Here is a 16,525-nt window from a genome sequence, read left to right as displayed (position 1 = left end):
GCAATGCACTCTCCTTTATTAGCAATGCACTGTATTCCAGCCATGTTCTAGCTTTTTTATGCCATCACAGTAGGTCGATTTGTCAAGGTGTGCAAAATACTCGTTCACTTCAGAGATGACTTCGGCATTTGAGTGGAATCTCTTTCCAGCCAAGAATTTTTTTAGGTTTGGAAAAGGTGGAAGTCATGGGGCCAAATTAGGTGAGTACGGTGGATGTGACACTAATTGGAAGCGAAGTTCGTTTACCTTTTGTTCAGTGATTCTGGAATGTGCAGGTGCATTATCGTGGTGAACAGAATCTTTTTCTTCTTCAAGTGTGGCCTCTTTTCTTCGATTTTCTTTCTTCAGTTTTTCCAAAAGTTCACAGAAATAGACAGCATTGATGGTCTTTCCTCTTTCTAGGTAGTCAATAAGATGATTTCTTTAGCATCCCAAAAAATCGAGGCCATCACTTTCCCCCGCTGATGGAACTGTCTTTGCCTTCTTTGGTGGTGGCGAACTGTGATGTTTCCATTGCTTCGACTGTTCTTTTGTTTCAGGAGTGTAGTAGTGGACCCACGTTTCATCAGTAGTCACAAACTGACGCATGAAATCCTGTGGGTTTTTCTGATAGAAGACCAAACACTCCTTTGACATCAAAGTGCGAACACGTTTTTGCTCGGCAGTCAGCAGACGCGGCACCCGCCTTGCTGAGACCTTCGTCATACCCAAATTTTCGGTTAGGATATGGTACACTCGGTTGACAGAGATGCCTGTTGTCTCAGCTATCTCACACGTTTTCAAAACGGTGAATCTGCTAACACCAAAAATCGTGAACTTTGTCGATATTTCCTTCAGTGACAGCAGTTGACGGCTGTCCGCTGCGAGGGTCATCTTTCCACTCTCTCTCTCTGCCAGATTTAAAAAGGGCTGTCCATTTTTTCACAATGGTGTACGAAGGAGCAGACTCTCCCAAAACTTCATCCATGTCAGCTTTGAATTTGAGATGGGTCAAACCTTTTTTCGTCAGGTATTTTATGACTGCACGAGTCTCCATTTTTTCCATTTTTGACAAAGCATGAGCACACTGACTATCTGATAAGCTGTTGTGAAAAAACTTTACGACAAATCAAGCGGAAAATTCGTATCGTATCTTCAGCGAAGATGACTAAATTTTTCCCGCTAAAAAATTAAATTGATCGCAGCGCCGCCTATAGGCAAGGCCGCGAACTTTCCGCGTATTTCTGTAAAATGAACTCGTGACAATGACCGTTGAACTTCTTCGCTGTTCAGTATTCATTCCTCTGGCACAACTATGACACTACATCGTGGATGTAATCTGTGCTAACTTAACCGACCATCTCCTCAAGAGGTACGGCTCAGTGACCTCCCCAGATTCCACTGTTGAAACGACGTGTTCAGCTGCAAGTGAAGTGCAGAAGTAAGCTGAAATTTAATTTTTTTATTCCCATCACTCGTTAAAACTTTAATTCAAAATATTTATTATCTTAGAATCAGAATGAGTAGTAAGCGAAAATTTAAATTTAATGAAAAACTTCAAAAAAGCTTTAAAATGTTTAAAGCTACTAACAAGGATGATGAAGCATTTTATCCAATTTGTAACCTAACTCTGAATATTGCTTACAAAGGGAAGACATCGTTAGAGCAACATTTAGAAACAGAATCATCATAAGAAAAATATTACATCGACTGGAAGTAATGTTCGGATTGAGAAATTTATTGCACCACACAATTCCAAATTAGAGGAGAAAATTGCTGCTATTGAACTAACATTAGCTTACTACACAGCCATACATCATTTCAGCTTTAAATCTGTAGATTGCACAAATAAATTGAACTCCAAAATTTTCAAATGACTCGATGATAGCAACCCGAATTGGAAAACGAATGCCAAAATATAAAAAGAAATTGCTTGATTATGTATCAAACTGGACTGGAATACTTAAATCATTGGACTGTTCAATTTTTTGCCATTCAAAGTTTTTAATTGGATGTCACTTACAAAAAGCTCTGTCTGGGAGGAGGTTACGGAAAGTATTTAATATTTAAATGAAAGGAATATTGTTGTTGAGGAATCAAGGTGCGTAAATCAGTATAGTTCTTTGAAAAATTATTTAAAAGAAAATTCTAATTTAAATGAGAAATCAGTAAGTGTAAAATGGCTTGATTTTTTTCAGGCAAAACACAATCCAGAATTACATTCTGAACTGCTTAAAATTTGCCAATATATGGTTTCAATTCACCCAGACACAATCCCACCACTGAAAAAGAGTATTTAGTCTGGTGGAATCTCAGTGAACAGATGAACGAACAGAATGGCAATTGAAACAGTAAAAAAGTCTGGTTATGTTGAAATTCAACTTTAATCAATCGTAATTGTTTAGAATTTTATGATGAAATCTTAAAAAAACAAAACAACTGCTAAACAGAGTCAGCACATCAGAAAATATGAAATTTTGTGTAGCAACCTTAATTAAAACAAATAATTAAATGTGTGTTTCATTTGGCATTCGTATTTGTAAAAATTCCATAAAACTTACTTTTTTTTTAAAAAAAAAAATTGTGTCCTCCCGTGTGTCCTACTTTTTGACTTATTCCTACAGGAATTGTCCTCCTTTCGCATCTGGTTATTTGGTAACCCTAATTACAACAATACATTAAATAAATAAATTTGGATATAATAAATTTTTCTAAATATACAGTAGAGAGTCGTAAATCGGCACCCTGGTAATCGGAATCGCCGGTAATCGGCAACGATTTTCAGTCGGACTGTGTCGTGCTGAATCGAATGTTTTTGATACTAAATTTACTTCTAAAGTATAATTTTCATGTTTTTATATTCTTCAATATATTTATTTTGTTTGTACAAAATAAAGAAATAATTTTTAACGATACGATAGCCTCGATTATTATTATAAAAATTTTCGTTAGGCTTAAAATCGACGAAAATTCAACACGAAGCGACACGCAACGGAGAAAAATTCAACAGGAAGCGACACGCAACGGAGAAAAATTTGAACATCGGACAGGTTAATATATTTTTTCGTACATAGACCGTAATCGGAACAAATCCCTAATCTGAACAACCCCAGTCCCCAATTGATTCCGATTTTCGGTCTCTCTACTGTATTTCTAAATAATTCTAAATAGTTTTCTAAATGATTCTAAATAATTTTCTAAATTCTTCTAAATATTTCTAAATTATTTATTTATTATTATTACTGCCCCTAGTGGATACACTCCCTGATTAGTGTAGCAAAACCATCTCTAAAAAACAAACACTGCGATACAATGAACATGAGATCACAAAATTATACGAGGGCTATTTTTTAAATAAGGTCCGTTTGTGAACGAGAGTGAGAATAATGCGCAATCACGCAGTACGCATGCGCTTTCTGCTCCGAGCAAGCTTGGCACGCGTTTTGACGCCATTTGCAGCCATATCGTCTGTCTGTATGCTGAGCTGTAGAAGTTTAAAATGTTTAAGAAAATTGACTCTGCCGTCGACTGTGAGATACGATTTGTTATTCCATTCTTGAGTGCAAGAAACTTGGTAGCAGCGGAAATTCACAGTCAGATTTGTGAAGTTTACGGTGATAATGCTATGAGTGACAGTAAAGTTCGAAAATGGTAAGAATGTTCAAGGATGGGCGAGTTAATGTTCATGATGAGCCATGCCCTGGCCGACCTTCTCTGATTTCTGAAGATTTGGTTCGTGATGGGGATAACAAAATTCGAGAGGACAGACGATTCACGATTTCAACGTTATCAATTGAGTTTCCACAGATTTCAAGATCAGTTTTGTATACCATTGTTTCGGAGAAACTGAATTATCGAAAATTGTGTTCTCGGTGGGTTCCAAGACTGCTTTCTGACAATCACAAAACAAAAAGATTGGGCAGTGCTTTATCGTTTTTGACTCGATACGATCAGGAAGGAGATGAATTGTTGGACCACATCGTTACAAGAGATGAGGCTTGGGTGTCTCACATGACTCCTGAGTCCAAGCAACAGTCAATGGAATGGCGACACACATCTTCGCCAACCAAAGTGAAAGCCAAACAGACAATTTCAGCACGAAAGGATCATGGCAACCGTCTTTTGGGACAGAAAAGGGATTTTGTTAGTGGATTTTATGCCAAGAGGCACAACAATCAATTCTGATACATATTGTGTGACTTTGAGAAAACTCCGGCGTGCTATACAAAACAAGCGGCGTGGCCTACTGTCTTCCGGTGTAATGTTGCTCCATGACAATGCAAGGCCATATGTTTCTGCACAAACGCAAGGTCTAATCAGTTCTTTTGGATGGGAACAACTAGATCATCTTCCTTACAGTCCAGACCTTGCACCCAGTGATTTTCACTTGTTTCGATACTTAAAGGAGTTCCTTGGTGGTCAACAGTTCAACGACGATGAAGAAGTGAAAACTGCAGTCATGGATTGGGCTTCTTCACAGGCGGCAGATTTCTTTGAAGTCGGAATTCAAAAAACTGTTGAGCGGTATGACAAATGTTTAAACAAAAATGGAAATTATGTAGAAAAGTAGATAAAAGTATGTAGAATATGGAAAAAAAATATATTTTAATGATATTTACAGTATTATTCTTCATTAAAAACGGACCTTATTTAAAAAATAGCCTTCGTATATTATTACAACGATACATTAAATAAATAATTTGGATATAATAAATTTTTCTAAACATATTTATAAATGATTCTAAATAGTTTTCTAAATTCTTCTAAATATTTCTAAATTATTTATTTATTTATTATTATTATTACTGCCCCTAGTGGATACACTCCTTGATTAGTGTAGCAAAACCATCTCCAAAAAACAAACACTGCGATACAATGAACATGAGATTTCAAACAAAATTATATATTAATACAATAATAAATTAAATAAATAACAATTTAGATATAATAAACTTTTCTAAATATTTCTAAATTTTTTTGTAAATTTTTCTAAATAAAAACTTGTATTATTCGGAAACATCGCAATTTCCAACTGGTGTCCTCTAAACCCATAAGTACCCCTGGTCAGTGACAGGAAGCGAGATAGGAATATGCAAACAAAGCAGGGGGTAGTTTTTCCTCCTCGTCGTGTCTTCACCTTGTCATGGTGGGGAGGTTTGGTGATCTGTGCTGCAGTGTCTCGATGGGATTTCTCGTCAGTGTTGTGGCCGGATCCAACTGAGAGAGAGACACACGCCAATGCCGAGCAGGAAGGCATGGTGCAGAGGTAGTTTTCTGCCTTATCTTTGAGTACACCTTGTCAAAAAATTCACGTGGCTGGTGACATTTAAAATGTGGAGTTTAGAGGAAGATTCTGTAGTTACTCTAAATATACTCCGAATTCTAGTCTGTAACAAATGTATAAACACACCTGTTTTTTTTTTATTTTAGGTTAAAAAGCTATAAGAATTACTTATATCTAAGATTTTAAATATAAATTAATAGATTTTAGTAAATTTTTATATTAAAATGATTACTAGTTTAAAAGTTATTTTAATTTTTTAATTTCGGACCGTAACAAAATTGTAATACACAGGCTTAAAAATGACTAAAAAGGTATAATAATTTAAGTTGCTCTTCTTATTATTAACAACAGAGGACAATAATAGTTTTGAAATCAAATACGGTGGCATTTTAAACAGTGTGAAGTGATATTAGACTCTAGATTTATATCTATATGTTCTTTTGAATTCATTTCATTGACACTAGTGACATAATCTATGCAGTTGAACTGTCCGTATTCATGAACTTTCGTATCTTCTAGAATAACTTAACCCAACTGATAGGAATTCACTGGTATGTTTTTATAGTTCTGTATAGTTGACAAAAGTTAAAAAAAAATCCATTAAAATATTTGATATTTTTATTCTGCTCTACCATCTTATATTACTTACGGATTTTAATGTTAAGCCAGTGATATTACGATTTCGTTTGTCCCATCTATAAGGGTATGTAGAAAAAAATGTGTACAATTTTTGTACAATGTTAAAAAATTAACTGTTACTTTGGCAGCACCATTTACAACCAAATTTAATGAATGGGACGCACAAGGTACAAAAAAAGCTCCAGAATTTATTTTCCTTAAATTTACGATTTATGTATCCGTTGTCATAAAAATTTGTCTTTCCACTTTTTTCCCACGACTACAAATATTCAGGTACAAAGTAAGCGGTTTCGACTTATTTCTACTTAAGAAGTAATTAAATAATTAAGAGATTAGGGAATTGGGGCCATAAATAAAACCCTGCCAAAAGAACCAGAATTTTACTTAACCACTGTAAAATTCGTAATTTGATATGTATAAGGTTTCTATCCAAAACATTTCTAATTATTTAAATTTTTAGAAATTAGACAGTGTTTCGAAGTAAGTTCGACACTTTTCGTTTACTTTTATTAAATTAATCTTTAAACAATTTATTAGACATATAGTGTCAGCAAAATTAATAGTTACAACTTACTTGTGAAATGACATTCCCTAATCTTTCTTGTAACTGTTGGTACAATTGATAGCGGCACAAAAATTTGGCATGATTATTTCTTACGGTGCGCTTCGCTATAGAGCAGCGTTTCTCAACCTGGGTGTCGCAGTGATATTAAAGGGGGTCGTGAAACAATAATGAAATCAGTTTATGAGAAAAAATTATTTATTATAAACTTATAAACATTTTACTTACAATAAGTACACATGTAAAGAAAAGAAATTTTGTGATGGTTGCATTTGTCTTTCATTTAAAATTTTCTCCATACGTGGATCTACGTTAGAAACACACAAAAGCAAATTGTTTTCGAGTGATGGAAGACGATTCCTGTATTTAGCTAAAAGCTAAATATAGGAAATTTTAGCGCTGTATTTAAAAAAATTTACATTTATAATTACAGTCAAAATTTAATTAGTAATAGTAAGGCTTACTGTTATTCCTCTGGGTAGGGGTCGCGAAAAATTAATTTTATTTATATTTACTATTTGGGGATCGCGGAGCTCTGAAGGTTGAGAATCGCTGCTATAGAGTATAACCACACTACCGAAACAGTCATGGCGTCCTTCTCTTCAATCAGCTTCAAAAAGTGGCGCTGTAATCACTGCTACTGACACTATATGTTATTCTATCTCGTTGGTCACAGTACTTTATGTAGTATATTTTAGCTCGTTGATCATTATACATTTTCGAGGAAACAACTATTAATGTTTATTAAAATATTTATTATTCTCATATATCTATTTAATGTTAGTCAAATCAATTATAATGTGGAATCAAATCAAATTAGTTGAAAACAATTGTGAAAATAGCCACATAGCGGCGCATTTTTTCATACCACCGGAAATGGCATTAAAAATTACATTAGTTAAAGAATCAAATTTTAAATTATATTTCATTTGAAATAAGGCCGCTATTCAAATTATACAAATTGTGACTTATAATTAAATTAAAATTTTAATGAATTAATCTTTATTAAAGTACACGCAAATATTATATTAAGAAATATTTCATTAATAGGTCATTGGCGTTCAAAGTAACAAGCGACGATACGCCCTACATACTACAAAATTCGCATTCATTCTATTTACAAAATTCTTAGTCACGCGTAATTTTTCTCAAAAATAGTAATTAATAGCACAAGTTTTTATTAGTTGAAAAATATAGTGATAAAAAACTCTATTATGAAATTTTAAGTATATTAAAAATAATAATAATAAGAATAATTTCATGCATACATTCGGGGAGCGTTGGATCGTCACAAGTGACGTCAGTAAGAGAGTCGAAATGTCTGCAGAGAAGTGATGACGAAGTGAGGTGTTTCGATGTTTTCTTCTTTCCGACGCTTGTATTATTTTGAATGTTATTGTTTTCCTAAGTAATAAACTCGTTAAATATTATACAATGGATGAACGTTTTGAGTATAAAAGACGTTAATGAAACAGTAATAATGCCCTATAGCGCCTGAGCTATATTGAAGGATCTGCATAAATAACAATTTGAGAGACAGTTGAGAATTTTTATTTCTGGGTAAGTGTAATGTTTATAAATTAATTAATTATATAATTCTATACTTATATAATATCTCCTGATTACAAAGCTATACAAAATTTGTCTGTGTAAAGGTTCATAAAACAAAATACCATTCCTTCATAAGCCTACATATCTGTTTACATTATACATAAATATCTATCAGAATTAATATTTAAATACAATATTATAGAACAAACAGTACACATCTGTTTATGTATTAATGCAAAATTGTCAAGTTGTTTATTTGAAATTTTTAAATAATGGGTGTAAAATCTGGTTTTGTGTACTTGTTTTTGTCCTATAATACACTTCTGTATGTTACATATACAGTACCTGTTTGTTTACCAAATAATTTTTAACTTGCACATACAATGCTCACACATGTAATGAATTTTGCTATCATTTAAATTACTTAATTATTTTAAGAAAATGCTTAATATACTTTATATATATACTATAAGCATTTTTATTAACCATTTACATAAGATGCTTTCTGTCATTAAATTTAGTAGTAAAAGTTAATAAACAAATATTTTATGGTCCGGTGCTGGATATTTAAATTGAAATTTATGAATTTTGTAACATTTGAGGGATGTTTTTGTAGAATAGAATATTTAATTTTGATTATAAAATATTTGGATGAAGCAATTTATTTTTATCGATTAAATATGAAATGACTTAAGAATAAATGTTATTCTGTAAGGAACTTATTAAACTAAATGAAATTTTTGAGATTATTTTGTATTTTAGGACGTACGGAAAATTGGATTATATTTTTGTCGTAAATAAAATGCATTTGTTGTTACGAAATTTGAAAATATACTTTCGAAATGTTACTTTTTGGTCTTAATTCAGAAATAGTTCTGTTTTGTTAGTTATGATTGTTCATAGGAAATGAAGTGTAAAGATTTATGAAAAGGATATAAAATGTTTTCATTTACAAAAAATTTTCCTGACCTCATATTGAGTTCATTAATGCTGTCTGATTCATAGAATATTATAATTTCAAAACTACTTTATTCTTAAATATTTAAAATTAATATTTATTAATTTTAAATATTTAAGAATAAAGTGGTTTAAATTGTGGTTTTGAATTGATAGTATTATACTTTGATAAAGTATGAAAATTTATTTTGTAGGAAATGTCTTATTTGAAATGTTGGCAGAAAAGCAGCTTTGAAATAATTTTCATATTAAATTCTTCTTTCCCCTTGAAAATAAAACTCATAAAAGATAAGACAAAATCAATTTTATGCCTTTTGTCCACTTACATGCAATATTTTTAGATAGGTTAATGGATGGAACTCTAAAAATTTCAGATATTTAGTAATTCTTGATTGAAATTCTAAATTATTTATTGATGAAAATTAATTTGTTAATCTTATGATTTGTAAAGTTGATAATCTAACTTAATGTAATATAAAATTAGAGCAAATTTTGTTTGTAGTCATATAAATCATACAAAAAAAAAAACTGCAGGACATATTTAGAAATAAATGTGTGTTGTAAATTTAATTTAATACATTTTTGTTTTAATTACTAAATTTAGTTGAAAATTATAGAACAGCCATTGGAACTGGAATTATAAATTCACATTAACTGTCATATGGTTCTACTTTTTATATATATATTTTTGTTTTTGGTTTGTCTTTAATTTACAGTAACAAAAATATAAATATAAACATGAGGAAGGGATTGTTGACATATTGCCAACTAAATTACAAATAGTTGTAAAATCTGTATACTATAAAAACAAATTAGTTTTTTCTGGCAGCTTCATCTTAAAGTATTGTATAATTTGATTTTAAATGTTAGTTAGCATAAATTGAAAATAATGTTTAAAGTGTATTTCTAAGGAACTATTTCAGTTTTTTTTTCTAATATAAAATAATGGGCTAGTCAATTTCTGTTTTTGTATAAATATTATTAAAAAAAAGCCATCAAATTAAGTTATATCAATCTTAATTCATTCTAAATACTATAATAGTTTTAAAAAATTCTTGCAAAATTTAATTTGAATTAAAACTGTTTTTAGGTGATGACATAGTAAAATATATTATAAAATTATAATAGATTTTATTTAATATATTGTGTATTATAGCTTGTGGTTTCAGAGAAATATGATTAATGTAGATTTTCTAATAGTCATTCGGTCTATGATTGCATGTAAGTGGTATAAAAATTTGTATGTACTTTAAAAAATTGGCATAACTCCTGTTTGTAAATATTTTACTTAATTGACATAACTCCTTCTCTTAATAAATTTATAATGTACTATATATTATAATAATGTTATATGTAAGTGTACATAATTTAAAATCTGTTACTGAAACATTCATTTACATCAATATGGGTAATAAATACAAAATTAAATAACATTTTTGTCTTAATGTAATTCAGAACTCTAAAAGCTATTCATAAAATTATATAATAAAATGTGATAGTTTCATTTTTTATAAAAATGAAATAAAAACAATTTTTTATTGGAAAAAAATTAATAAAGGTATAAAATGATAATCTTAAAATCATTTTTTGTTTATTAAATATAGTATTATTATTAAAAAGAAATTAATAATTATTTTACTAAATCTATCACTAATTTAATATTTTATGAATTACAATTGTTTACTACATACTTAAGTTTATAATAATTATAATTAATAAACAGTTATTGAAAATACCTTGAATTTTCAATTAATAAATTTTTCTTCAATATTGTCTTAAGTTGTTGGTTAAATAATATGAATTTTAATGAATAAATTATCTAATAATTTATTAGTATAAAATATATTTGAGAATAATTGATCTCAATTTAATAAATAATTATCAAGTATAAAATTTAAAAAAATGCTATAACTTTATCATATGATAAACAAAATTTAACCATTTCCAAAATTATTATGCACATTATTAAAATGTGCTCAGTAATTGGTACAATTGGTGATTTGTTGTTACTTAGTGAATCAAGAAATATTTTTCTAATTTGTTTCAACAAAATTATTACTAGAAAATAATGAAAATATCATAGAACATAATATTTTTAATGTTTATTATTGTAATATTCTGTTATATTCATATTAAATTTAGTTTTTTGATTTAGGAATCTTTAATCTTATATTCTTACAATTTAAAAGCATTGGTATTATTAATTGTTAACGTAAGAATAATATTTGTTAATTTTGATCATCATACCTATAGTTTTCTATTAATATCTAAAAATTAATAATTGAAATAAAAACTCTACAAAACATATTGGATATAAAAATCAAATTAAATTCAATTAAAAATATAATTATAGTAAGTTTGCTTTTTCAAGGATTTAAGTATTTATTTATAAGGAAATTTTCCAGTGACTAACCACAACCTTGAAAAACACTAAAAATTTATTGATATTTGAAACTTGAATTTAATGTTTCAAAACATAAAAATAGAAAAGTATTGCCCTGTTGCAGTAAAAGAAGGATTATCAACAGCTTGCAAGGAATAAAAGCTTAGCAATAATCTTTTGATCAATATTATACTTTAAAATAGTTACATAATTTTTGATTTATTCTCTAAAATATTCAACTTTAAATTGTGATTGTTTATATATAAAAGATTTTATACTTTAAAATTTAAAATTTTTAAAATATCAGAAAATTTAAAAATTAATTTGATAACAAATTTTACTCAATAACAAGTTGTTATTGAGTAAAATTGGGTAACAAATATGAAGTTTTTCAATTTTAAATAAATATTAATGATTATTAAGAAATGCTAATTTAATGAAAATGACGGTGTATAGTTTTAAATTATTTTTCTGATAATCGGAATCAAAGTTAGTCTTAGTTTAAAAGATACAACAAAGCTATAATAGCCTAAGAATGTTGTTATTTTAGATGATTTCAGAAAAAGTTTTTATAAGCATTAAATATTAAATTATCATTTGAAAAATCTATAATTAAAATATATATAAGATACTTTTAATGTAAGAAAGTAATCATTTATATTTTTAATCAGAAAATGTAATAATTGGAGAAAGGTATAGTATGAAATTGTGATAAGGATGAATATAAAGAATTTTTTTTATTGCAAATTTTGACAGAATTAAATCATCTGCTAAAAAGTTGATGCATTGTCATGATGACTATGCTTTAAATTTAAACAGTAACTGTAAATGATGAATTAGGTTATGAAATAGAACAATATTTTAGAAAATTTAATACTTACATATAGAACAAATACACTTTATAAAATATAATATAAACTTTTAAATAAATAGCAATTAAATTGGTCTAGCTGATTATTAATTTTTCATACATACAATGTAATTAAATTATTTATCTGAAATAAGGATGGAACGATTATCAAGTTAGCTGATTAACAATGAATGATTAATCAGGATTTGTATAATTGTCTGATTGTATGATTAAGTGTTAACTACTAATTTATTGTGTCATGTATTTTTTAAAATCCACTTATAAAATTTCAATTTTTTTAAAGTTTCATTTTTTATACAGCCTTTTTTAATTTTAACTTTTTATAATAGTTTTGTTTAGTATTTGCCAATTAATATATAAATATTAATTTTATTATTTATTTCTGCTTTAAGGTTGTATGAAAATATTGAAAAATAAACTACATAAACCATCCTTAATTAAAAAATCCTGACTCTGAGTTAGAGTTTCATGTTAATAAGTGTAATACTCGATTTTCTCAAATTTTTCTATGGCCGTAAATTACCTGTTATCAAGATGTTTCACAAGAATCTATTTACAGAATGACTATAAAATTATGTATGGTTTGAGGATTTTGTCAAGGTGCCCCTTTGTGTCCCTGTTAGAAATGATAATTTACTGTATTAGTAAAAAGATGCTGATGTGAGGATGTAATGTTGTGTTAATGTGCTTTGCATGCAGATGTAGTGTTTATCCTAATCATCTGTATTTACACACAGTATAAGAGGAAATGAAGATCATGGAACTGGAAAATAGGTTCCAATTAAAAAGTACTGACAATTTTGACTTAAGACTATATTATATAGAAAACCCTTATATAGAATATACTGTGCTTGGACTGGTAGGCAGCTTTGAGTTCACACAGTTTGACTTAGTGAGGTTTTACTGTAATTGACAATGTAATAACAATCTACTTGTTTAAAAATGAAAAAAATCTTCAAAAATATGCAAATGGTGCTGAAAATTAACCAATCAAATGTGATGATTGACTAGGAATAAGACATATTTTTTAAGAGAACTTTAGTCTATAAAAATTTATTAGTACCATAATACAGCATTTTCAGTTTGAATAAAAATTTTAGACTGAAAACAGATACTAAACATACAAGTGGTTTCTAATGGAACTGTGTGTCATGATATCATGATGAAACATACAAGTGGTTTCTAATGGAACTGTGATGTCCTGGATTATCATTATTGATAAAGCTACCGTTTTTTAAATGTTTATTACTTTATAAATTTAAAATTATTAAAGTGTTTTTTGAATGAAATGATTATCTACCAATTACAATTATTAGAGAATTGTCACTATGATTAATCAGTAGAGAAGCTGATTAATACAATTAGCAAACAATTAATAGTACATCTCTAAAACATTTTAGAATTAATCATAATCTACATTATAGGTTTAGTCATATTATTAGAATTATATAATTTTTATTAATTATTTTTTGAATTTTATTTTTAATTGTAGTTAGAATGTATTTGAAATCAAAATTTTTATGTGAAGTTTTGGTTAATGTTACCTATGGTTCCAAAATGATGGCTCATCTCTGATTCCAGCAAATAGAAGAAAGGAAACAGTGGGGACACACGTTCTAACCTAACCTAACCTATTCTAATAAATTACCATAATTATTACCAACAAAATTATTAGAATAGGATTAGGTTAGGTGAGAGCATGCATCCCCACTGTTTCCTTTCTTCTATTTGCTGGAATCAGAGACAAGCTGCCATTTTGGAACCATAGGTAACATTAACTGAATTTTTTTTTATGTTTGTATTCCTTGTAGATATAACAGATCATGCAGTACAGTTATATTTGAAATTATATATATATTTTTTAAATGCTTAATATTTAAATGAAAAAGATTTAAAAATCATTGAGAAAAGAGATAGGAATTAAGTTTTTTGTAAGGGAATATTAACTTAATTAATGCTCGGATATTTGGGATGTCCTTCCATAATATAAGGATATCATCAATATACCTTTGATAAAGGAGGATATGTGAGCGTTGAGAAGAAATGACTTCTGATTCCAGTTTTCTGACCACAAGCTCACAGAGGTCTCCTGCGACTGGGCTTCCCATAGGTACACCCCGTTGTTGTTGGTACGTAATGCCGTTGAATTTAAAGAACGAGTTAAAGCAGATCAGGTGTGCCATTTCTAGGATGTCAGGTTGTAACGTGCTGTCTTGAGTGATGTTCATAAGTGTATCCCTTATTGCGCAAAATACCGGTGGGAGTTTGATAGAAGGATATAAAGATTTAAAGTCTAGTACGGTTATAAATTTCGGAGGTGTTGGTAACCGTTTGAGTGTATTGGCAAGATCTGCCGGGTTGGTAACGGTGTGCGGATACCCTTGCAGGTGAGGAATAAGTAACTTGTGAGTGGCTTTTTCTAATAGGAACGTGGGTGCTCTGGCCTTGTCCACCACCGGTCTGAGTTCTTTTCCGGGTTTATGAGTTTTCGCGAAGGCAAACATTCTGGGGGTATCCGGTGCAGGTGTAACGATGTTGTGGAAGCCCATCCGTTTCGCTAGTTTCGAGGTGGCGAAGCGTTTCATCCTGGCTTGGAGGTTACTGATGGCACTGGGGTCGGCGGTGTTACTTTGGGTGGCTTGTATGTGATTCTGTAACATGGAGTTGTAGGTGTCCCTTTTCAAGAGGACTAAGGAGTTGCCTTTGTCAGCTCTGATGAGGGTGATATTATTTTTGCGCATCCAGGAGCGAGTCCGTTCGACCTTGTTTCTTATTTGTGTTTGGTCCCTCGATGTCTTATGGTTCTTGAGAGTATGGGATCCACCGTAGAATTCTTTCTCAACGGCCGGGGAACCTGCTAGAAGAGCTTCGATTTCTGGGATGTTGTCGATTTTATCGATGATGGGATGCGGAGCATATTTGGGGCCTAATTGCAGTACTTCGGTGACGTATGAAGGAGGTTTGATGTTGTCCCACGTGATGAAGGGGAACGATGGCGTGGTTGCCTTGTGTGGTGATTGAATTTTTTTAATCCACCGTAATTTATTAAGGTATTTCTTCTTGTAGGAAGTGGATAGCTTTGCCTGTATTTCAACGAGTCTGGCATTTTCTTTTTTTAAAGAATCCTTGCTGCGGTCGTATAGAGCGTCTTCTATACGTATCAATTGTGCCAATGCAGAAAAGATGAGTTTTCTGGTTGTTCTAATGGCTCTCTTTAAGCACATACTCTGGACTTTCTGAAGTAAGGGTTCGTTTCCGGGTGGTAACTTGATTTTGAATATCGACATCGGAAGCAAATTATTTCTTTTACATTGGGATAGGAATTCCAATCTGGCTCTGGCCCTAGTTAGGGTGATGAGCGTACGTTGGTAGTTGCTAGCCGGCATTGCTAATTAGACAAAATATATAAAGGAACAACACCGGAGTGAAAATAAATTAAAACCAACAACTGTAGTGCCTTTGACCGGTGTGCTTCTCTCCTCTTTCTCTGTAAAACGCAAACGTTTTCGAACCTCGTTGGTTCTTCCTCAGGCGTAACGGAATTCTGTTCTACAAATTAAATATCCGTCGAAGTTGACCGTTGATTAGAAAAAATTTGCATTCTGGAACGCTGTCGCGTGTAGCCGATGTCGTCATATTAGACTTGCGCGATGTGAGTATAGCGCTACGTCAGGGATCTGTTGAGAAAGGCTTCCCAAGCCGATGATAAGATGATCTCCTTTTTAAAATTGATGCAGTGCGTGTTACTGCGGGTGTTGAGTAAGATGTATATAGCTTCAAGCCATTTGAGGTGATCTTGTCGAAACGTGGGGTGAATGATTGCGGCACGGGTGAAAAGAGGCTCTATTTCTGGATCGGATGAATAGACTGCTAGGGCGGTGTTTTGTCTATGGTGTAATATGTCCGCTTTGTGCTCCTTGATCCTCGTCTGTATGTTGCGTTTGGTGGATCCGATGTAGATGGCTTCGCTGTTATCTCTGTGGTCGGCGATGGGTATAGAGTATATTCCCGGAAGTCTGTTTTTATCTGGAGCGTCTTTTCCGTTCCTAAGCCACTCGAAAATCGTTGGGCATCTCCTGAAAGCTAAGCGGATATCCTTTTTCTTCGCTATTTGGTAGTATATGGTCTTCAGTGCCGGATTGTAGCCGGATTCGTGTAGCCGGATTCAGTGCCGGATTCGGCACTGGTAATGAACTTAATTAATATACATTTCAATCGATCAAATTCTAAAGATAGTTTGATTATTGTTAACATTTAAGTCGTTAATAAAAATGAATGTACCTTGCTAATAATATATTT

At 30.8% G+C, this 16,525-nt stretch overlaps 3 protein-coding genes across 5 annotated transcripts in view; 1 reads left to right on the top strand and 2 right to left on the bottom strand.

Moving 5' to 3' along the window:
• LOC136976092 (S-adenosylmethionine synthase-like) overlaps window positions 1-16,525 on the bottom strand; it is a 274,541-nt gene that overhangs the window by 58,199 nt on the left and 199,817 nt on the right. The gene's annotated exons all lie outside the window — the stretch shown is intronic.
• The window catches only part of LOC136976088 (serine-rich adhesin for platelets), a 73,667-nt gene continuing 64,888 nt past the window's right edge, over window positions 7,747-16,525 (top strand). For 2 of the 3 annotated variants that reach the window (XM_067271293.1, XM_067271294.1), the window contains exon 1: window positions 7,747-8,024. The gene's annotated coding sequence lies outside the window, so the exon portion shown is untranslated. The remainder of the gene's footprint in view (window positions 8,025-16,525) is intronic. The other variant, XM_067271295.1, reaches the window with a different exon arrangement.
• On the bottom strand, window positions 14,125-15,612 carry LOC136976117 (uncharacterized). Its single transcript, XM_067271331.1, has one exon. The coding sequence runs from the start codon at window positions 15,610-15,612 to the stop codon at window positions 14,125-14,127; it is 1,488 nt and encodes a 495-aa protein (XP_067127432.1).

Source organism: Centruroides vittatus, unplaced genomic scaffold (genome assembly GCF_030686945.1).
Source record: "Centruroides vittatus isolate TY-2023 unplaced genomic scaffold, ASM3068694v2 contig_393, whole genome shotgun sequence".
NCBI classification, from domain to species: Eukaryota; Metazoa; Arthropoda; class Arachnida; order Scorpiones; family Buthidae; genus Centruroides; species Centruroides vittatus.
This window is presented reverse-complemented; position numbering and strand designations above follow the sequence as displayed.

Coding starts and splice junctions, on each gene's coding strand:
- LOC136976117 (XM_067271331.1), bottom strand. CDS start 15,612: ATGCCGGCTAGCAACTACCAACGTACGCTCATCACCCTAACTAGGGCC.